Raw genomic sequence first — 23,850 nt, 5'->3', positions numbered from 1 at the left:
AGGCCAGCACTTCTCAACACAGAGGCTCCCTCATTTCTCCTGCTCTGAGCATTTACTTACCTGGTGCATCAGGTTTGGTAACTCAGGCACTTTTGCTTTCCCCTCATATCTCACATTACATATAAAATGAAACCATCTTACACCCTGGATATTCAAATGATAGTTATTTCTTTACTATTTGACTTCATTTTTATATTATTGCATAACTTAGGATTATGATCCTTGCATTAAACTAAATACTTGCATTGCATGATAAAGAACTTTCAAGAAGAACCTTCATCAAATCTTGTGATGTATATCTGAGGCTTTGGTCACCTGAATCTGAGAAGCATCACTGCTTCCTCAAGGAGGTATGAAATCCTACACACCTGTGCAGCCCATCATTTAGGATGAGTTGGATAATTCTTCCTTCATTAAAACCTTACAATGGGAATGACCCTCAATCTATTGTAATTATAATTCTTAATAATTGTTTGCTTTCAAATGTGGAAAGAGACAAAACTTAGATAACATTCCTGGCAGCTTCTGATAACTGAACACTTCTCATGTAGGCTTTTGTTCTGCTGTGACATCAGAACATATTTCAGATGCAGTTATAATGTGAGATTCACAGAGAAGGCCTAAAATGCTACCAGGATGCTCTGGAAAGGATTGCTTGAGTAGTCTATTGTGTTCGTACTTACTCTTCTCTGCTTGGGGCTGGGAGAAACCAAACAGTTGTTTTTAAAACTGTTTTAACTATCCCATGGCACAAACATAAGGAACCTTCATGAGAATAAATCCAGCAGCCTACACTTCCAAGAGTTCGCCCTGTGCAGGGAACACCATGTTTGGTATGTAGACTTCATCTCCTTACACATCTCCCTGACACAGTCACACAGATGTCAAACGTTCTAACCCTGTAGCTCAGCCCCAGACTGCTCAGGGTCACACACAGAATATGGCAGGAGTGAGTATGATGTAAAGAAGTCTGGATTCAGAGTTTCTACTCCTAATGCTCCCTGCAGATCCACATGAAGAGCACAAGGTCTGAAGTAAATGAGCAGAACAAAGAGACTGGAATAAAATGACTCTGGGCCTGTTTAAGACAAGGACACAGCTTCATCTGAGGATCTTATTTCTACTTTCTTGCAATCCTCATGGAACTTCACCAAAACCTGCAGAGCTGCTCTGTGTCTGGCAATCAACATGATGCAGAAGAAAGACAAGTAAGACATCACTTTTGCCTCAGGAAACCTCAAATAGGAAACAGTAGGAAAAGAAATATTTTCTTGACACATGACAGTTGTAATGTGGGAGAAAGCTTCTATCTGGATGGGGCACATAAGTGTCGGAACAATGGAGAGAGTGGGCATCCCTTCTGGGCACTTTGAGGTGAGGGCAGTGTTAAGCGGTATAAGGCAGAGCTGTGAAATAAACATCTTTCTAAGGAGAGTGGGGCTGCCATTGTCTGCAGCTGATGAGCAAGGCTAGATTGGTGATAAGGAATCTTCTTGCTGTTCTCCCCTCACAGTTGCTACCTGCTTCTTTCAGCCTTAAAATGAACAAAATAAACAAACAGTCAGGTAACACCAAGGTAAGAAACACCATTTATGCTGGAGCTGGGATTGGGCTCTCAGGCAACAGCTTCCTTCTTCTCTTCCACATCCTCATGTTTATTCATGGGCAGAGGCCCAGACTCACCGATCTGCCCATCAGTCTCTTGGCCCTAATCCACATACTGATGCTGGTAGTCGTCGTGAGTTTAGTAGCTTCAGACATTTTTATGCCAGGGAAGAGATGGAGTGACTCCACATGCAAATTTGTTATGTTCTTGTACAGGTCTTTTAGGAGCCTCTCTCTTTGTGCCACTAGCCTGCTCAGCATCCTCCAGGACATCACCCTCAGTCCCAGAAGTTCCCATCTAGCAAAGTTCAAATGTAAATCTCCACACCACATGCTAGGTTGCCTTCTTTCCCTGAGTATCTTTTATTCATCCATTAGCAGTCCCCTTATAACATACATAACTGCAACGCCTAATCTGACCTCATCTGGTTTTACATACCTCAGTCAATCTTGCTGTGTTGTGCCCATGAGCTACTCTGTCCATCACACATTTTTTATATTATTGACCTCCAGGGATGTCATCTTTGTAGGTCTTATGACCCTCTCCAGTGGGTACATGGTGATTTTCCTATGCAGACATAAGAACCAGTCCCAGCTTCTCCACAGTGCCAGCCTTTCCCTCAGACGATCTGGAGAACAAAGAGCCACACGGACCATGCTGTGCCTCATGAGTTTCTTTATGGTGATGTACACCTTGGACAGTGTCATCTCCTACCTAAGAAGTATAGATGATGATCTGATTTTGTTTTGTGTCCATATTCTCACAGTCCATGGCTATGCCACAGTCAGCCCTGTTTTGGTTCTCAGTACTGAAAAGCACATAATTAACATTTTTAGATCCATGTATGGAAGGATGGTAGACATCATATTACTTGGGTATAGGTAAGATTCCTTAAGATGAGCCGGTATTCTGGCATTAGAGCTATGAATTGCACTGTAGTTTACATGAGCTTCAGGTTAAATGAAATTACAGAGTTGTCTTTTTGCTGTTGTTAAACCTATTTCTTATGAGATGCGTGGATGTTATACATAAAAGACAAACTACATGCCAGATACATAAGTCTTTTGTACTTCCCAGTGTGTCTTTTGGGGAGACATAAAGTGACTGTCCTGTTACTGTCTGGATTATCCACAGAACTTTATAATACGTGACAGCTTATGATAGTCTTCATTTATTCAAATCCCTCAGCTATCTCTGTTTTGCCAAATGAGGTTTGTAAACACATTATAATTATCAAGTAACCAGAAATGTTCAAATCACTTAGCTTACACACACACACTCAGAGTGAGAGACAGAGACACAGAGAGACAGAGACAAAGACAGACATAGAATCTATGTATAAAACGCAGTCCTGATGATGGATAAACAGAGTTCAGCTTCTCTGCACTGGACTGTTACTCCAGCTTTAAAAGAGAAGGAGATTCTGGACATGGTCCCACACAGATTGGCATGAAGCCACTGTACTGACTGCAATGAGAGTCTAGTCAGAACAAATTCTGTGGACTACTGGGAGCAGGACGAGCTTGGAAACTTTCTAGGAGTGGAAACAAAAGCAGACTTTCATCCTCAGCTCAGGAGGGAAGGCCATGGGCGTCTTGCTGGGTGGAGGCAGACTGTAAAAATGTAATCAATGCCAAGCAGTATGCTGAAGATGGGAAATTCTTGTGTTGTGTGTGCTGTACCAAAATAAAAATGTGTTCAGTTACCTTAACCAAGCAGTGAAGTATATTTTCCCTGAAATAATAAAGTGAAAAATGGGGATGGAGAGATGGTTCAGGAGTTAAGAACACTGGCTGTCCTTGCAGAGGACCAAAGTTCAATTCCCAGCCTCTAGATGAAGACTCACAACTGTTAGTAACTCCAGTTCAAGAGGATCTCATGGTTTCTGATCCTGCAGGTATCAGGCATGCATTCATGCACAGAAAATAAAAATAAATAAAACTACTAAAGCAAAAAAATTTTAAAAATGAAAAAAATTGTCAAAATATGATTTTTCAAGTTTTAAAACATGACAGATTTTTTTGAACAATGAGGGTTTTCTCAGAGTCCTCATCTTTTTAAAAATTCTTCATTCATTATACTTTATTTAATTTGTATCCCCCCATGTGGGTCCCTCCCTCCTCCTTTCCCAATCCCCATAGTCCTCATGTTAATCTCAGGTCCTCAGAGCAAGCAGAGGAGTTCATCTGTAAGACCTGGAGTATCACTACTCAGGATCTCAGGATGGCACCCTTCCCAGGAACTCTCACAGACCACAGCTCAATGCCAAAGCAAGAGGTTTTATTGCTATCGAGATAGGGTCGCCCCTCCAAAGACAGGAGACGACCCTGAACATGCATAGCACAGTGTTTTTATACCTGAAAATCAGATCACTCTGCTCTATAGTTTACAGATGGTTGTAGATAGTTTACAGCTGGTTGCTTCTCAGAACAGTTCACCCCGCCCTTCAAAGAGCTCTCTGCACATGGCTTCAATTCAAATAATCACAGTTGTTTCTCATTCCCAGGTGGCCCCTCACACCTTTGAGATCCAGGTTGCATCCCAGCCTGTGTTCAGACTTTGAGCAATCTTCAGGCCTGCCAGCCTTGGCTACAGTGAAGTAAGGCCAGCCTGGGCTATATTATAACCTTCCCCAAAAGCAACAGAATTTAATTTGAAAAAGCTCTCAGCCTCCTCTCAGCTCCAGTGCTATTGTAATGCCAAGTTCATGGGAACCTCAGAGACGAAACAATGCAATAGCAAGAGAGCTTTATTAAGAGAACACTCAAACTCAGGAAGCAAGTCTCACTGATGCAGCAGTAGAGAAGTGAGACCTTGAACCCTGAGTGAGCAGGGTTTTTAAAGGGAAAGTCTGTGATCAGGGGGTTTCCATGAGAAAAACAGGAGGTCACATGTTTCTAGAACAGCAAATGGGGGACCTATGCCTTGACATTACAGGATTAGGTAAAAGAGGGCTGAGGTGACCTCTGATTCACAATTGCCTAAGGCATATGCCTCTCTGAGGCACAATTGCCTAAGACTTACGATCACAATGGCTATTCTTTTAATCTATATCTGAAACATGGGGAGAATTTTCCCACATGATTCTCAACCAATTCTCATTGATTATTGCCAGGGAGATTGTCTCTATTTTCTATGAAGTATTTATTCTGTGATATTTCCTGAAAGCTGTTGCTAGGAGAGTTAACTTTGTTTTCTGCCAGGTGCACATTTTGTGATATTTCCAGGTACCTGAATTCAGCTTCAGGTTAAGATGGCTCTTTATTTCAAAAATGGAGTTATACTCAGGCTAAGTATATCCAGGCTAACTTAAACTCTTTATTTTTCCCTTGCAAGCCTTCCCTTCCAGAAGGATTTTCTTTTCTTGTCAAATTTGTTGGATGTTCTGTAGGCCTCATGTATTCTTATTGGCTTCTCCTTTAACTTGGGGAAATTTTCTTCCATGATTTTGTTGAAAATATTTTCTGGTCCTTGGAGAAGGCAGTCTTCTTTTTCCTCTATTCCTATTATTCTTAGGTTTTGTCCTTTCATTTTATCTTTGATTTCTTGGATGGTCTGTGTCAAGAATTTTTTGGATTTAACATTTTCTTTGACAGATACATCGATTTCTTCCATTTTATCTTATACACCCGAGATTCTTTCTTCCGTGTCTTGTAGTCTGTTGTTTATGCTTACCTCTGTAGTTCCTGTTTTCTTCCCTAAATTCTTCCTCTCCATTATTTCCTCCATTTGTGTTTTCTTTAATTTTTCCAGTTCTATCTTCAGGTCTTGATTTGTTTGGTTTACTTCCTTCACCTGTCTGATTGTATTTTCTTCTTTTTCTTTTAGTTCCTTCAACTCTGTTTCTTTTACTTCTTTCAATGATTTAATTATTTCTTCTCTAAAGGCTGCAAACTGTTTGGCTGCATCTTCCCATATTTCTTCATGGATGGCCATAATCTGCTTGTGTTTAACTTCCTCCCTTTCTTTATGGATAGCCATGATCTGTTTGGTTTTATCTTCCTATAATTCTTTTCGTATTTTATTTGTTTCCTCTATTATCCTCTTCATTAGCATAGATGTAAGGTCATCTTCTTGATTTTCTATTATGCTGGGTTGTCCAGGGCTGCTCGCCCCTGGATGGCTGGGTTCTGGAGATGCCGTATTCCTCTGTCTTTTGTTGGTTGAGCTTTTACGCTGACCTCTACCCATTGGGCTGTATTAGGTGTTGGCTGTTAGTTTCTGTGCTTCCTGGAGTCCTGATGTAGGGAGAATCCCCTTGGCATGAAGATGATTTTCCTGAAGGAGTCCTCCTCTGCTTTTTGGTTATGGTCACTGTATGGCCAGTGTTTCTCAGGAATTGCCACTGCTCACCTCAGGTGTATAGCCCTGAGTAGTAGCTGAGGTCTTTGTTGGGCAGGGGGGCTCTCCTCTTACCTATATAAGTGCTCAAGACAGCTGCTCCACTGCTGGGTTTCCCGTTATAAATTTAGTGAGCTGCTGCTATTGTTACAGTTTTCCAGGTACAGTCCTCTTGAAGAACCTGCTGATTCCCTAGCTGTGGGGTTTTCTCCCAACAGGGAAACTCAGTCTGTTATCCTGGGGCACACAATTCTGTCCAGGAAAGTAAGAGGGGCGCCCAGCAAGTCTCTGGGCCAGAGGCTGAGTGCTCTGCTCGGGGCCTGGAGAATGTGCACCTGGGTTGAGTTGGCACCTCGGGGCGCCACTTTGGTCTGGAGGCTGGGTGCCTCAGTCTGGACCAGAAGCTGTGTGTCCCTTTCTGGGATGTCGGCTGCAGGCACCACTCTGGTCTGGACGCTGTGGGTGCAGCCCTTTTGAAGGACTGTTATGCCAGGTTCACGGGACCCTCAGAGACCACCAGGAGATTACTCGATGCAATTTCAAGAGAGCTTTATTACGAGAGCGATTGAACTCGGGACCCAAGTCTCACTGGCGCAGCAGTAGAGAAGTGGGACCCCAAGCTCTGAGTGAACAGGATTTTTAAAGGGAAAGTCTGTGAGCAGGGGGTTTCCATGGCAGGAAGCAGGGGGGCACAAGCCTTGGCGTTACAGAATTGGGTGAAGTTTAGCAGAGCAGGGTGACCTTTTCTGAGGCATATAATCACAATGGCTAAGGCATATAATCACAATGGCTATTTTTCTAAACCATATCTGAAACATTGGGGAGAATTTTCCCACCTGATTTTTAACCGATTCCCATTGATTATTGCCAGAGAGTTTGTCTCTATTTTCTATGAAGCATTTATTCTATTATATTTCCTGCAGGCTGTTGCTAGGAGAGTTAACTTTGTTTTCTGCCAGGTGTACACTCTGTGATATTTCCTGGTACCTGAATTCAGTTCCCAGTCAAAATCTTTATTTCAAAATGGAGTTATATTCTGGCTAAATTAAACTCTTCAGGACCAGGTTTCCTACAGTTTTGTCAGTCTACCTAGGGGAAACTGGTTGATCCTTGGCACAGTATCTGAGGGCTGCTGTAATGGCTCTCTGGCTTTTGTAGGTCTGAGGATGCATCTGTGTGCCCCAGTGCCCTAGGGGTACTCAATAATGGCGGCTGAGCACAACACTCCTGCCTGCAGTAGAAAGCTAGAGCCTAGAGCCTGCGTGAATCCAGAAAGTCTTTTGGTGCTGGGTGTCCTGAGAGTTAGACCTGATGATCCCCCCACTGGGGGTTTCCTCCTGCCAGGGACACCCAGGCTTTGCTTTGGGGACTGCCATTCTGTCTGGGGTGGCGGCGAGTAGAACCCACCAGCACAGATGCCCGCCCGTGGCTCTGCTTTTCTGGCCTTTGGGAGCCTGGGCGTCTGCCTAAAGTGGGTAATTTTCCCGAGACCTTTTCGGGGTGGTGGTATCAGCTGAGTGCTCTGAGATCAGTCCAGCCGTTTCCCTCCCTGTGGGTTTGCACCCAATGGTGAAACTGAGTCTCTGGTGCCCTGGGGCCCACAGTTCTATCTGAGCGGCGAATCAGGTGAGCAGGCAGGGCTCTATGCAGGCGCCTGGGTCCCCGGCTCTGGCTCTGGCTGGCTCCAGGGGATCCCGTGGAACCTGAGTCTTTTCCAGGGGATGTCTGGGTGACCTAAGGTCGGTCCCAATCCTTTCCTGCTCCGTGGGGTTATCTCTCGACTGGAAAATCCAGTCTGTGATGTTGTGGGCCCACAGTTCAGTCTGGGACAGTGACCAGATCACGCTAGAGTGTAGCTCTGGGCTGGCGACCAAGCACCTGGCGGAACCAGGGTCTCTTCTGTGGTTTACCTGGGTGAGTTAAAGCTGATTGAACCCCCCCACCATGGGGTATCCTCTCATCTGAGGAACACAGTCACGTGTGTTTTATGGCCGCGAGTTCTGCTTGCTGGTCACTGTGCCGATCCTGCTGTGCTGCTGTTCAGAATGAGAGTCCTCCCAGCGCCGCCATCTTGGCTGCCCCTACAATTTTCTTAATTGGTTCAAATCATATGGCTTGGTTTCACTTGGTAAAACTAACAAAATAAATGCCAAAGTCTTTTGTCTTCCCCCAAAGGACTGAGAAATTGTTTCAAGTTCTCTGTTAGAATGCCCACTGTCATTGTCTAAAATACCTGATAAACTTTAAAATATTTCATAACCTGAAACATAACTTTTTAAAACTCGTTTTTGCAATATCAAAATAAGGTACCCTTTTAGAAATGAAGTCACAAAATACAACCATAATTTTAAAAGTCAAAACCAGATTTTATCAATGCAAACAATTCAGTACTTTTAAAATCAATACCAAGTATATTATTGTGATGTTGGCTGCCAGTAAGAAAAGTTCTTGTAATCAAACACATGGAGGTGCAGTTTTAATATTTTATATAAATGTAGTTTTAAACATTATTATTTTTATAAACCTGGTTTTTAATACAGGACCGAAATTATGTAAAATCTTAATACATTTAATAATCAATAATCAGACATCAAAACATATATAGAACATACTAAACTTATATATTTAAAACAAACAGACAAAACTATAAAACTAATTTTTACTCCCTTTAGCATTAATTTCAAGGGAGGAACATCTTGCTCCCTGTTGAACACTATTTTATGACCATAGAGGCTTGCAACTTTCTTACCTGAGAAGCCGCTGTTGACACTTTAAGAGCCTCTTGTAGGGAAAGTAATCATCAGTATGGCCTTCATCTGTGGTTTCAACTCCTGTAGTGTCTGGGACATTTTTGTGCATTTCTGATATAATATGTCCGCACTCCTCTATGGCAGACAAAACTTTAAAAAGCTGCTGAAATCATCCCAGGTGGGCTGGTGGGTGAAAAGAACAGTTTCAATGAGATCAATCAAATCCCTAGAATTGTCAGAGGACTTGGATTCTGAGTTCTCCAGTCATCTGGTTCCCCGAGGGAGAGGCTGCCAAGGGGCTCTGAGTTTTTGGTGCTGGGCCAGATAGTGGTTCGAACCTGGATAAAGGGCTGGAGCTCGCTGAGGAGTGGGAGGAGGACGGGTTGGAAAAATTATTTCCATGGGAGTCTCATCCTGAAAAATAGCGTAAAAGGGGTGTGAGGGTGACAGGGAAGTGGCTTCTGGTTTTGTAGAGTCTGTGGAAGGAGGATTGTTAGTAGGGGTCAGAAAGGGCTTAATCCATGGAGGTGGATGAATCATTAGGTCTTTCCAGACTACAATATATGGAAATTGGTCTGGGTGCCCACATTTTTGCTGAAAAACACCATTTTCCACTGCAAGGATGGTGGGAAGGTGGAAAGTTCCTTCTGCTGGCTAGCCCACATTAAAGGTGGGCCATTCTGAGCTGCAAAAAGTCATCATTTTTCCTCTCCTCACATCAACTGAAAGACCGTGAATTCTAGTCTTAACTTATTCCAAAATGTGTCAGAACCAAGTCAAGGGGTTTGGAAGTATTCTGTCCCATATCATCAGCCAGTCTTTTCATCAAGAGAATTCAGGATAACGCAAAAGAAGTAAGGAGAGCAATTTCAACAAATAGTAAATGACACATACACAAAAAAGAACCACCCATCCCAGACAAAAAACAAACTAAAGGCAACAACTCACAACCTATACCTGGGCTCATATCTAAAATCACTAAAGCAAGAAGAGCTATGGCTTCAAAGGCAACTGCAAGACCACAAGCAATTAATCACAAAAATACAAAAGTAACTCCTGCCACAACACCAAGAAAAAGAAAATTAATCCTACACAGAAACAAAGTAAAACCAAAAACCTGGCATTACCTGTACTTCTCTGCCACAGAAGTGCCAGAAAGGCTATGAAAACCAGTCCTCACTCTGGTTTCCCTATCCCAAGACTTCCAGGGAGGCAAAAACTTACAAGGCCAAAAATGTCTTTTTGACCCCTGAGGCCCTGGACCTCAACAGGTCTCTCTTGTCCACTTTTGGGCGCCTCTACATCACATTGAGGCTTTTCAAATCAATGAACAGAAACAAACACTTAAAGCAGGCAGACAACACAAAAGACATTTACCCATGGGGTTAAGTTCTCTGAGTTGGGAGTCCTAGATGTCCTGAGGCACCTTGGACCAGACCCCAAATGTAATGCCAGGTTCAGGAGATCCTCAGAGCCCTTAGGAGACAACTCAATACAATAGCAAGAGAGCTTTATTATGAGAGCAATTAAACTCTAGACCGAGTCTCACTGATTCAGCAGTAGAGAAGTGGGACCTTGAGCCCTGAGTGAGCAAGGTTTTTTAGGGAAAGTCTGTGATCAGGGAGTTTTCATGACAGCAAACAGGGAAGCACATGTTTCTATGACAGCAAACAGGGGGCATATGCCTTGATGTTACAGGATTAGGTAAAAGTTAGATGGGTGAGGTGACCTTTTCTGAATCACAATTACCTAAGGTATATGTCTCTCTGAGGCACAATTGCCTAAGACATATGATCACAATGGCTATTCTTTTAATCTATATCTGAAACATTGGGGAGAATTTTCCCACCAGATTATCAACCAATTTCCCTTGATTATTGCCAGGGAGATTGTCTCTAATTTCTATGAAGTATTTATTCTATGATATTTCCTAGAGATGGTGCTGGGAGAGTTAACTTTGTTTTCTGCCAGGTGCACATTTTGTGATATTTCCTGGTACCTGAATTCAGATCCCAGTCAAGATGGCTCTTTATTTTAAAATGGAGTTATTCTCAGGCTAACTTTACCCAGGCTAACTTAAACTCTTCACTATGACTTTCTAGGTGGTGTTTATTATGAAGTTAAACTTTGAAACTCAGTATAAATCACACATAAAAGTCACCCAGCTGAAGGGAAATTTTAATCTAGCAACATGGCTACTCTGGCAGGAGATCACATGCGAAGACCTAGTTCTGTGCGATCTGGCTGAAATACAGACACACTCTTAGTACACACTCTTTTTTTTAAACTTTTATTAATTACACTTTATTCACTTTGTATCCCCCCATGAACCCCACCCTCCTCCCCTCCTAATTCCACCTTCTATCCCCCTTCTTCATGCATGCACCTCCTCAAATCCACTGATAGGGGAGGTCCCCCTCTCCTTCCTTCTGAACTTAGTTTATCAGATCTCATCAGGAGTGGCTGCATTGTTATCTTCTCTGGCCTGGTAAGGCTACACCCTGCTCAGGAGAAGGTGATCAAAGAGCAGGCCAATCAGTTCATGTCAGAGACAGTCCCTCTAATGATTATTATGGAACCCACTTGGACACTGAACTGCCATGGGCTACATCTGTGCAGTTGTTCTAGTTTATCTCCTTGCATGGTACTTGGTTGGAGTATGAGTATCTGGAAAGACACCTCTGTTCAAATTCTCTGGTTCTGTTGCTCTCCTTGTGGAGCTCCTGTCCTCTCCAGATCTTACTATTTTCTACTTCTGTCATAAGATTCCATGCTCTCTGCCCAACAGTTAGCCATAAGTCTTAGCATCTGCTTTGATAGTCTGCAGGGCAGAGCCTTTCATAGGCCCTCTGTGGCAAACTCCTAACTTTTTTCCTATTTTCTTCTTCTTCTGATGTCCATCCTCTTTGCCTTTTAGGATGGGGATTGAGCATTTTAGTCAGAATCCTACCTCCTGATTAGCTTCTTTATATGTACAGATTTTGGTAGGTTTATCCTATATTATATGTCAATATAAATGAGTATATACCCTGTGTGTCTTTCTGCTTCTGGGACAAATAATTCAGGATGATCCTTTCCAGTTCCCACGATTTAACTGCAAATTTCATAATTTCCTTATTTTTCATTGCTGAGTAATATTCCATTGTGTAGATGTACCACAATTTCGGTATCCATTCTTCAGTTGAGGGACATCTGGGTTGTTTCCAGCTTCTGGCTGTTACAAATAAAGGTGCTAAAACATGATTGAGCATATGTTCTTATTGTGTACTTGATCCTCTTTTGGATATATGCCTAGGAGTGCTATGGCTGGATCTGAGGAAGCGCTATTTCTGTTTGTCTGATAAAGCACCAGATGGATTTCCAGAGTGGTTGTACAAGTCTACATTCCCACCAGCAGTGGAGGAGGTTTGCCTTTCTTCTGAACCCCTCCAGAATGTGTTTTCACTTGAGTTTTTAATCATGGCCATTCTGATAGATGTAATTTGAAATCTCAGGGTCATTTTGATTTGCATTCTCCTGATGGGTAATGAGGTTGAGCATTTCTATAAGAGTTTCTCTGCCATTCAATATTCCTCTACAGAGAATTCTGTTTAGCTCTGTTCCCCATTCTTTAATTGGATTACTTGGTTTTTGCTTTTCAGCTTTTTTAGTTCTTTATATATACTGGATATTAGCCATCTGTCAGGTAAAGGGTTGGTGAAGATTCTTTCCCAATCTGTAGGCAGTCATTTTGTTTTGATGACAGTGTCCTTTGCTTTACAGAAGCTTTTCAGTTTCATGAGGTCCCATTTATTGATTGTTGCTCTCAGAGCCCGTGTTGTTGTTGTTCTGTTCAGGAAATTGTCTCCTCTATTAATGAGTTCTAGGGTCCTCCCCACTTTTTCTTCTAACCGATTTAATGTGTCTCTTTTCATGTTGAGGTTTTTGATCCACTTGGACTTTAATTTTGTGCTGGGTGATAAGTATTGATTTATTTGCATTTTTCTACATGTAAACATCCACTTAGACCAGCACCATTTGTTGAATATGCTATCTTTTTTCCATTGTATGGTTTTGTCATCTTTGTCAAAGATCAGTTGTCCATAAGTGTCTGGGATTATTTCTGAGTCTTCAGTTTTGTTCCCTTGATCCACCATTGTGTTTCTATGCCAGTACCATGCAGTTTTTCTAACTGTTGCTCTATAGTACAGCTTGAGATCAGGGTTGGACATGCCTCCAGAAGATCTTTTATTGTAGAGGATTGTTTTAGCAATTCTGCGTTCCTTGTTATTCCATATGAAGTTGAGAATTTTTCTTTCAAGGTCTGTAAAGAATTGTGTTGGTAATTTGATGGGAATTGCATTGAATCTGTAGATGGCTTTTGGTAAGATGGCCATTTTTACTATGTTAATCCTGCCAAGCCATGAGCTTGGGAGATCTTTCCATTTTCTGATGTCTTCTTCTAATTCTTTCTTCAGAGACATGAAATTTTTTCATACAGATCTTTGACTTGCTTGGTTAGGGTTACACCAAGGTACTTTATGTCATTTGTGGCTATAGTGAAGGGTGTTGTTTCCATAATTTCTTTCTCAGCCCTTTTGTCTTTTGTATACAGGAGGGCTACTGATTTTTTTGAGTTAATTTTGTATATGGCCACTTTGCTGAAGGTGTTTATCAGCTATAGGAGTTCCCTGGTAGAATTTCGGGGGTCACTCAGGTATACTATCATATCATCTGCAAATAGTGATACTTTCACTTCTTCTTTTCCAATTTGTATCCCCTTGATCTCCTTCAACTGTCTTATTGCTCTATCAAGGACTTCCAAAACTATGTTAAAGAGATATGGAGAGAGTGGACAGCCTTGCCTTGTCCCTGATTTCAGTGGGATTGCTTTAAGTTTCTCTCTGTTTAGCTTGATGTTGGCTCTAGGCTTGCTGTATATTGCCTTTACTATGTTTAAATATGTGCCTTGTATCTCTGATTCTCTCCAGTACTTTAAATATGAATGGATGTTGAATTTTGTCAAATGACTTTTAAGCATCTAAGGAGGTTATATGTGTTTCTTTTTTCTTTCAGTTTGTTATTTTGGTTGATCACATTGATGGATTTCCGTATATTGGACCACCCCTGCATACCTGGGATGAAGCTTACTTGGTCATAGTGGATGATATCTTTGATGTGTTCTTGTATTCAGTTTGCAAGTATCTTGTTGAGTGTTTTTGCATCAATGTTCATAATGGAGATTGGCCTGAAATTCTCTCTTTTTTCGGGGGTCTTTGTGAGGTTTAGGTACCAAGGTGACTGTGGCTTCATAGAATGAGTTGGGTAGTGTTCTTTCTGTTTCTATTTCGTGGAATAGTTTGAAGAGAATTGGAATCAACTCTTCTTTGAAGGTCTGGTAGAATTCTGTGCTGAAACTATCTGGTCCTGGTCTTTTTTTGGACGGGAGACTTTCGATGACTATTTCTATTTCTTTAGGGGATATAGGACTATTTAATTGATTTATCTGCTCTTGATTCAGCTTTGGTAAGTGGAATGGATCAAGAAAATTGTCCATTTCATTTAGATTTTCAAATTTTGTGGCATATACACTTTTGAAGTAAGTCCTAATAATTGTTTGGATTTCCTTGGTGTCTCTATTTATGTCCTCTTTTTTATATTTGATTTTATCGATTTGGATGGTGTCTCTCTGCCTTTTAGTTAGCTTGGCTAAGGGTTTGTCTATGTTGTTGATTTTCTCAAAGAACTAGCTCTTGGTTTCATTGATTCTTTGAATTGTTTTATGTGTTTCTAATTGATTGATTTCAGCCCTGAGTTTATTTCCAGCCATCTACTCCTTTTCGGTGTGTCTGCTTCTTTTTCTACGGTTTTAGGTGAGCTATTAAGTTGCTTGAATGAGCTGTCTGGAATTTATTCTTGAAGGCACTTAGTGCTATGAACTTTCCTCTTAGCACTGCTTTCATTGTGTTCCACAAGTTTGGGTATGTTTTGCCTTCATTTTCATCGAATTCTAGGAAGTCTTAAATTTCTTTCTTCATTTCTTCCCTGACCCAGCTGTCATTGAGTAGCAAGTAGTTCGGTTTCCATGTGTGTGTAGGCTTTTTGCTATTTCTGTTGGTGTTGCAGTCCAGTTTTATTCCACAGTGATCAGATAAGATACAAGGGATTGTTTCGTTCTTCTTGTATCTCTTGAGGCTTGCTTTGTGACCAACCATATGGTCTATTTTGGAGAAGGTTCCATGAGGTGCTGAGAAGAAGGTAAATTCTTTTGTGTTTGGTGTAAGGCTCTGCAAATGTCTGTTAGGTCCATTTAATTCATGACCTCTGTTAGAGACATTGTTTCTTTGTTTAATTTCTGTTTTGTTGACCTGTCCTTTGTTGAGAGTGGGATGTTGAAGTCTCCCACTATTAATGTGTGGGGATCTATGTGTGGTTTAAGTTTTAACAATGTTTCTTTTACAAATGTGGGTGCCCTTGTATTAGGGACATAGATGTTCAGGATTGTGATGTCTTCCTGGTGGAATTTTTCCCTTGATGAGTATGAAGTGTCCTAACCCATCTCCTTTGATGAATTTTGGTTGAAAATCTATTTTATCAGATATTAGAATGACTACTCCTGCTTGATTCTTCAGTTCATTTGCTTAGAAAGCCATCTTCCAGCTCTTTACACTCAGGTAATATCTATCTTTGTGACTTAGGTGTGTTTCTTGTATACAACAGATTGCTGTGTCTTGTTTACACATTCATTCTGATATTCTATGTCTTTTTATTGGAAAATTGAGTCCATTGATGATGAGAGAGATTAATGACCAATGGCTGTTAGATCTTTTGATTCTGATGTTGGCTGTGGTCATAAGTTTGTGTGCTTGGTTGCTTTCTGTTTACTGTAATGTGGTTAATTATTTTCTGTGTTTTCTTGAAAGTAGCTAGTATTCTTGGGTTGCATTTTTCCTTCTAGTGTCTTCTGTAACACTGGATTTGTGTGTAGGTATTTTTCAATTTGTTTTTGTCATTGAATATCATTTTGTTCTCTGTCCATGAGGACTGAGAGTTTTGCTGGGTATAGTAGCCTGGGCTAACATCTGTGTTCCCTTAGGGCCTGCATGATATTCATCCAGGCCCTTCTGGCTTTCATAGTCTCAGTTGAGAAGTCAGGTGTGATTTGGATGAGCTTGCCACTATATATTACTTAGCATTTTTCCCTTGCACCTTTTAGTGTTTTTCTTTGTTCTGAATTCTTACTGCTTTGATTATCATGTGGCAGGAGGATTTTCTTTTCTGGTCTAATATAGTGGGTGTTCTGTAGGCCTCTTGTATTCTTATTGGCCTCTCCTTTAAGTTTGGGAAATTTTCTTTAATGATTTGGTTGAAAATATTCTCTGGGACTTGGAGGAGGGAATCTTCTTTTTCCTCTATTCCTATTATTTTTAGGTTTTGTGTTTTTATGTTGTCTTGAATTTCTTGGACCGTCTGTGTCCAGGATTTTTTAGATTTAACGTTTTTTTTTTTTTGACAGATACATCTATTTCTTCTATTGTATCTTCCACACCTGAGAATCTTTCTTCCATCTCTTGTAGTCTATTGCTTATGCCAACCTCTGTAGTTCTTGTTTGCTTCCCTAATTTCTTTCTCTCCACAATTTTTTCCATTTGTGTTTTCTTTATTTTTTTTCAATTCTATCTACAGATCTTCAGCCTTTTTTTATTTCTTTCACCTATCTGACTGTGTATTTTCCTGATTTTCCTTCAATTCCTTCAGCTGTTTGTTTGAACAATCCTCTGTTTCTTTAATTTGTTTCAGTGATTTAAGTATTTCCTTTCTAAATACCTCAAACTGTTTGGCTGCAACTTCCTGTATTTCTTTACAGATGGCCATAATCTCTTTTTCTTTATCTTCCTTTATTTCTTTACAGATGACTGTAAGCTGTTTGAATTTATCTGCCTCTAGGTCTTTACGCATTTTATTTGTTTCCTGTGTTATCCTCTTCATGAGCATAGAGGTTATGTCATCTTCTTGAATTTCAGTTAGGCTGGGGTGTCCAGGGCTACTTGCCACTGGATAACTGGGTACTGGAGATGTCATATTGGTCTGTCTTTTGTTGGTTGAGCTTTTACACTGGCCTCTATCCATTGGGCTATCTTGGGTGTTGGGTGTTAGTTTCTGGTGATTCCTGGAATCCTGTATTGGAGAGAATCCCCTTGGCAGGAAGATGGTTTTTCCTGAAGGAAGCCTCCTCAGCTTTTTTGGTTTTGGTCACTGTATGGCCGGTGTTGTATGGGACTTGCCAGAGCTCACCTCAGGCATACAGACCTGAGTGGTAACTATGGTCCTTATTAGTGGAGAGGGCTCTTCTCTTACCCTGAGAATTCCTGGAGACAATGCCCTGCTTCTGGGTTTCTTGCTGTAAATTTATTGAGCTGCTGCTTTAACCTGGGTGTCCCTTGGTTTAGTCATTTTTTTAGGGATAGCTGGTTGACACTTGGAGCATCTAGGGATTGATCTCAGGGATCCCAGGCTTCTGTAAGTTTGAGGGTGGGGCTATGGGCCCCAGTACCAAAGTGGTAATCTGTGGCAGGTGATTACTGCTCTCCTGGCAGCAGCAGGCTAGTTGATGCACAGCAGGTCCATGGGTTGGGCCAGTCTGTGGGACCTTACCGGGGATATACTGGGGGGCCTAAGTCTCCCCCGTTTGCTTCCTTCCCTGTTGGGGATTTCTCCCGACAGGGACTCCAAGTCTCTGGTGCTCTGTGGCGCACAGTTCTGTCTGTGAAAAACTGTTGGCACACAGCAGGTTTCTGGACTCGTGGCACGCCTGCCCACTGGTCTGTGGGACCTTTTCTAGGGATATTCTGTGTGGCCTAAGTCTGTCCCTGTTTGCTTTCTTCCCTGTGGGGTTTTCTCCTGAAAGAGACTCCCAGAATCTGGTGCCCTGGGGCACACAACTCTGTCTGTGACAGAGAGCTGGGTGTACAGCAGTCTCTGGGCTCTACGTGCTCTCTGCTAGAGCCCAGTTCATTAATGGTGGCTCGCACCTGCCATTCTGCAAGACCTTTTACAGGGAAAGATTGGGTGACCCAAGGCCAATCCTGTTTCCTTTCTTCCTTGTGGGTTTTGCTCCCGACTGGGACTCCCAGTCTCTGGTGTTTTTGTGATAGTTACCCATTTTAAATTTAACCTTAAGAAAATACAGCCTAAACAAAGAGATGAGGTAAAACTCAATCTTGTACTCAATTATAATCTTTAGCATAACTTTTAATCTGCTCTTTTCAAGCTAAAATCAAGGCAAAACTTTTAATTAAACATAATTTATAAAGGGGCTAGCAAGTCTTATTTATCATATTGTATTAAAACTTAACAGCAAAAAATTAAACGACAAAAGTTTTATTTAGCATTAAACAGAGAACTAAACTTAGCCTGCAACCCTCAAAAAATGGACTATTCTGGCCATACCAAATCTATAGGCCAGAAAGAAACACTATTAAATCATTTATTTAGGTACTATCCATCAGGCATATATTTTATATAGTGGTTAACAGTGATCTGAATATAACCCTGCTTAACCCTGGGCTAACATGGAACTGTTGTCCTTTTTGTCCTGTAAAAGAGCATAAGCAAACGTTTTGCATTGAAGAATCTCCAGCCTTTTAAAATGAAGAACAACATATTTTATAGGTTTTTTACATGATATATTGTAATAACTACAATTTTTTAATTGGTTAAAACAGAATTGCTTGGTTTTACTTTTTAAAATTAATAAAATAAATAACCAAGGTCTTTTGACCTCCCCCAAAGGGTTGAGAAACTATTTTTAAGTTTTTTGTTAGACTGTCCAAGGATTACCATTTTAAAATAACCAATAAATTTTAAAATGTTTTATAGAATTTAAGTCTAATGGTCCAGGACGAAACTCAGAGGTGTTGATTTGCACTGTCTCATGTCCAAAAATATTAATATCATCAGTCACATTTAAGTCCACAGTTTATCGTCATTTTAAGTCCACAGATATACATATACACACATAGAAACATATACACACATAGATTCCCGAAGGAGCAGAGCCTCCTTAGCCCTCTCTTCACAAAGAATAAGGTCCCACCGACCCTCTCTTTTTGTCCTGAAAAAAGTGTAGCAGTTACAGGTCTTTTCCCGGGAACTGGGGCATCCCCCAGATTCCCTTGACCAGAATGGAAACTCTCCAATTTTTCCAGATCTCGCAAGCAAACCGAAACCAGAAACCAAAACAGACAGCTGGCAGATAAAAACAATAACAGTGACAAAGACAAGAACAACTGTGGTACCTACTTTTTAAACATTTGCATATTTTTTTAAACCTGTTTTTGTAATATTAAAACAAAACATCCTCCTTAGGAGTGAATTTATAGAGCATAACCATGATTTCAAAAGTCAGAACTAGATGTAAATTTCAGAATTTATCAGTGCACACAATTTAAACTTTAAAACTAGAAGTGGCTCCATCACTCTGGCCCATGTCCAAGAGCCAACACTGAATGAAGCTCCTGGGAGAAGAGATGAGAGGAGGATGGTGGCAGGGTGAACTGCTGCTCAGCTCAGCAGCTGGTAGAGGCTGGTCTTAGGCTGATTCGGAGGGTGTGAGCATTCCCATCCACCCAGTTCTCTGCAAGTCATCCAAGCCTAGCTCCTGGTAGGGGAGAGGGAAGGAGGCATGTAGTGTCCCCGATTTTCCTGCTCACTGAGCTACGGCCCTGTGTTCTGTCCCTGCCAGACTGGGGGCCTTTTTTCTTTGTTAGGGTTAGAGAGAGGTGGGTGCAGGAGGCCATTCTGAATTATGAGACTTGGCAACTTTATTTTTCCCTTCTGACTCTGTTTTATACTCATTTTCTAGGGCTTGTCTCCTAAATTATTTTCTGCTGTCAAATTACACAAATCTGTTTGAGCTCCTTTATGAACATTTGAAATGACCTTAGAAGTACTTTTTTCTGCCTGTTTGGCTGCTCTAATTTTTAAAGTAACTCTTTGGCTTGTGAGATTCCTTTTTGTTTACCTTTACTCCTTGTGTCTTGAAGGACTGCTTGAGACCCTGTAAGAATAAGTCATGCTTGCTCAATTTTTGTCCAATAATTCGTCATTTTGACTTACCTCAATGGATCAAACTCACAGATGGGCAGTCCCATGGAGATCTCAATGCATAACCTTCAATCACTTCCCATGTGGAAGCACCAGATCCTATGTAGGAGTGTGGGTACACAAAGAAGGACATTCAATTTGATTCCCGTGCCTCAACCCCCTGTTGGGCGCCAAGTATGTCCCGTCCAGTAGTAGTTCAATGCGATCCTAAGGAGGGGTGAAAAGAATGTGGTGGGAAAGAGACACAAAGAGGGAGAGCAAGTCTATAATCTGATCCAACTCTCACATATTTGAAAAATTTCACACAACTTTATAGGGAGAAGGCAGGAAGGGAAAATGTGTTAGCAAAATAGTTCACAAAACATAACTGGGTGATTAATGATGATGCAGAATACGACAAGAATGTTTACTAAAAGAGATACTACAAGAATGTCAGCTAAGATGTCTCAAATTTTCTAGCCTGACAAACAGAAATAAAGAGTGCAATGGAAAGAAGAAAATCTTCTGCAGACCTAGTGCATGCTGGGTGACTCTGGCACTGAGGGTGCACTACATCCAGGGAGGAGAAAAAGTTTCCTCCTCTACAACATGGACTCAGCCTACCAAACTCCTAATGCTGAGAAAATGTGTGCAGAGCATGGTTTATGTCAGGGCTGAGCAGTACCTGTCCACCCTGTGTTTATGAATCCATGGGCTTGATTTTGCCACCATCATACAGCTCACCTTTACCATGGGATCAACACATTCGTTTATGCTCTTCACCCACTGTGAAGAAGTAAGATTAATCCTTTCCTGTGCACATTTCCTTTTGTTTAATTTGGAATTTTTTTTCTGAGTCAGCGTTTCTCTGTGTAGCCCTAGTTGTCCTGGAACCTGATTTGAAGTCTAGGCTGACCTTGAACTCAGAGAATCTCCTGTTTCTGCCATCTGAGTGCTATAATTAAATGCATGTGCCTCCACCACCCATCTTATATTGGATTTTAAAATAATATTTTATTCTTATAATTATTTTTTGCTTTGTGACTGTTGTGTGCTAGTCTGGACTCATCCTGTAGCTCAGGCTGGCCTTGAACTCACTATCCTCCTGTTTTTATTTCATGGTTATAGACTTGAGCCACCAGGGAAACGTCTGCTCATGGGTTTATACAACTTACAGTTGTGTGGTTTATTTCTTCTCCTCCATGTCCTTGGTGTGTGAAATGTTCTCTCATGTTACTTAGTTAAATTCCATTCTTTTTGATAATTTACAGCCTGTCTGAGGCTCTAGGTCTCACTCAGAGTGTAGACAGAACATGGAACAGATCTTCTCTGATCTTTCTTTTTCCACTAACCAGTTTTCAGTTATTTCTTCAGATTATATGTAAGTGTCAACACTGAAATTACTCGATTCTGGGTGTGAGTGGGGTTCATGCTTGTGACATATCCTCACACTGAGTGACAGATAACAGTTTTACTGTGGGAAGTAAGTCTCTAAGTGTGTGTTCTGCACTGTAAAGTATGCCTATGAGTGGGTTCAGCTGTGTGAAGTCTTCCTGTGAGTGTGCTCAGCTGTGTTACTTGTGTGACTGAGTCCGTGTTCTCTCAAATGAAGTGTGCTCTGGGCAGGTATCTGATTAGTCTCAATTAAGCAGGCATGCTGCAAGCCCTCAGGTCCCTGGAGTATATCAATAGTGCAGCTGAGTAACTATCTGTGACTAGTTTCCTACTTAAATTTGGATTTTTTGAGCCCAGATAAAGCACTTTGTCTATGGTCTCTATTCCTTTGACACATCTAAGCTCTGTCTTTCATAAGTAACTCATCAAGATTGTGCAGTGTGTCTGACTGGCATGGCAGACATTCGAGGTGTTCTTCATGTTCTGACTAGCATTCCTTAACAAGGGGAGGCCATGACCTGATCCCACATCCTGACACTTCTAGACAGTGGCTGTTTCTACTTTGACTGTTTTAAATCAGGCCATAGGACCACCATTATGCAAATGACAGGATGCTTCTCTGCATATCATTTTGGCTCTGTGTATGTGTGTGTGTGTGTGTGTTCTGCATCCTGTGATAATTTATTCTCAAAACAGTGTTTCCTTGTATATTTTTCCAAATATAAACAACTGAGGCAATGATTTATTGAAAATGTCATATTTAAAGTAATGGGCTGTGCCAGAGAGATGGCTCAGCACATATGCAAACTGTTTTCTAAAAGACTCAAGTTCAATTACCAACACTCTCCCTTGGGAGGCACACAACTGCCTATAAGTCTAGCTCTAAGAGTAATTGACATTTCTGGCCTCCAGGATGACCTGCACTCAAGTACACACACACACACACACACACACACACACACACACAAACACACACACAGACACAAACACAGACACAAACACATACACACACAGTTAAAAGTTAAATCATTTTTTAAAAAAATTAAAAGTAATCTGGGCATGAGGGCACATGCCTTTGATCCCGGCACTCAGGGAGGCAGAAGCAGGTAGATCTCTGTGAGTATGAGGTCAGCCTGATCTACAAAGCAAGCCCAGGATAGCCAGGGCTACATGGAGAAACCCTGCCACAAATTCCAAAATAAATAAATAAATAAATAAAAAGTAATGTGCTAAAAAAGACAGATGAGAGCCATTTCACAGACCTCCTTTGAAAACCCATTGAGAAAGATAAACTTCATGTGATATCTGAGTGGGAATGCAGTTTAATATTGTTTTATATACTTGCCATCCACACACAGAGTAAACAGATGGAATGTTAAAAGGATGTTTTCACATATCAGTTTAAGCCACAGAATGTTCCTACTATGTCATGATATGATGGCAACATATTAGATTGTATTAAGGAGTGTACAATTTTACCCATCATTGATTAATCAGATATTTAATTTCCTGTCCCACAGTGACCTTAAAAATTTAGTTATACGCTTTTCAGTGCAAATAAACACAAGAGGACTGACTGTGGCATAGCCATGGGACACAAGAATCTGGATATAGTAAAACAGAGAGCCATCTTTGAACTTCATTCTTGTGTGGAAGATAACACTGTCCAAAATGTAGAGAACCACAAAGAAGCTCATGAGCAGCAGGATGGTCCGGGTGGCCCTTCGCTCTGGGGATGCTTTTGGAGAAAGTTTGGTGCTGTGAAGATGCCGGGCCTGCTTCATGTGTCTGTATAAAAGAGTCACCATGTACCCGCTGGAGAACACCATGAGACTGATAAGAAAGGCTTCCCTGAAGACCACCAGTGTGGAAAATGTGTTTTGTCTGGAGTAACTCAGTGGGAGAAGTGAGCAAGACTGAGTAACATACATAAAATTATCTGAGGTCGAATTGGGGATGGCACTTATTGATACCAGGAGGTAACTGCTAAAAGACATGTAGAGAACACAAAGAAAAAGGGTGCAGGAGATGTCAGGGGCAAATTTATGTTTAAACTTGTCTAAGCAGCAGCTTCTAGGGCTGAGGATGATGGTCCAGAGGACATTCAGCAGACAGGCAGCACAAAGGGAGAGGCCCCTCAAGAACCTGTGCAGATAGATAAGGGATTGGCATGTGGTGGGGTCCCACCTCCCCTGAGACATAAACATGTCTGCAGCTATGAGTCCCATAGTTAGCAGCATCAGTAGTTGGGTCAGGGTCAAGAATCCAATGGCGAGATCAATGAGCTTAGGCCTGTGCGCACCAATGAGCATACAGAGATGGAAGACGAAAAGGATGCTGTTGGCTGAGATCCCAACACTCATTTCAGAGAACAAGGTGATTTTAATGTTTGTGTTAGTGTGGAGTATGCTGGCTTTATTCATTGTATGTGTGTTTATTTGAAGTACCAAAAATCTGAGGAGAAAAGAGAAAACTCTTCATTACAAATACTGGTAATGAAGCATTACCCCCCAACACTGAGATGGCAACAAGATGTCAATTCATCCCAATTCCACCTCATCCAAAAAGAACTCAGCTCCATCTCAGACTCCCTTGAGGCCATCCCCATAGTCCCCATTGTCCCCACTGTCCTGATGCTTCCCATGCAAAACTGAACTGTGCAGACCATTGTAGGCCTGTCTCAAAATACAAACT

At 41.3% G+C, this 23,850-nt stretch overlaps 2 protein-coding genes across 2 annotated transcripts; one reads left to right on the top strand and one right to left on the bottom strand.

The window, feature by feature from the left end:
* Positions 1–1,540: 1,540 nt before the first annotated feature.
* Positions 1,541–2,491, top strand: LOC132653995 (vomeronasal type-1 receptor 54-like). Its single transcript, XM_060383306.1, has one exon. It carries the CDS (start codon positions 1,541–1,543, stop codon positions 2,489–2,491), a length of 951 nt encoding a protein of 316 aa, XP_060239289.1.
* A 20,158-nt stretch (positions 2,492–22,649) lies between these two features.
* On the bottom strand, positions 22,650–23,579 carry LOC132653994 (vomeronasal type-1 receptor 44-like). The gene has a single exon (XM_060383305.1). The coding sequence runs from the start codon at positions 23,577–23,579 to the stop codon at positions 22,650–22,652; it is 930 nt and encodes a 309-aa protein (XP_060239288.1).
* Between the last annotated feature and the right edge of the window lie 271 nt (positions 23,580–23,850).

Source organism: Meriones unguiculatus, chromosome 5, assembly GCF_030254825.1.
Source record: "Meriones unguiculatus strain TT.TT164.6M chromosome 5, Bangor_MerUng_6.1, whole genome shotgun sequence".
In the NCBI taxonomy this organism is placed as follows: Eukaryota; Metazoa; Chordata; class Mammalia; order Rodentia; family Muridae; genus Meriones; species Meriones unguiculatus.
Note: the sequence above shows the minus strand (reverse complement) of the source record. Positions and strands in the feature narration are given on the sequence as shown.

Coding starts and splice junctions, on each gene's coding strand:
- LOC132653994 (XM_060383305.1), bottom strand. CDS start 23,579: ATGAATAAAGCCAGCATACTCCACACTAACACAAACATTAAAATCACC.
- LOC132653995 (XM_060383306.1), top strand. CDS start 1,541: ATGAACAAAATAAACAAACAGTCAGGTAACACCAAGGTAAGAAACACC.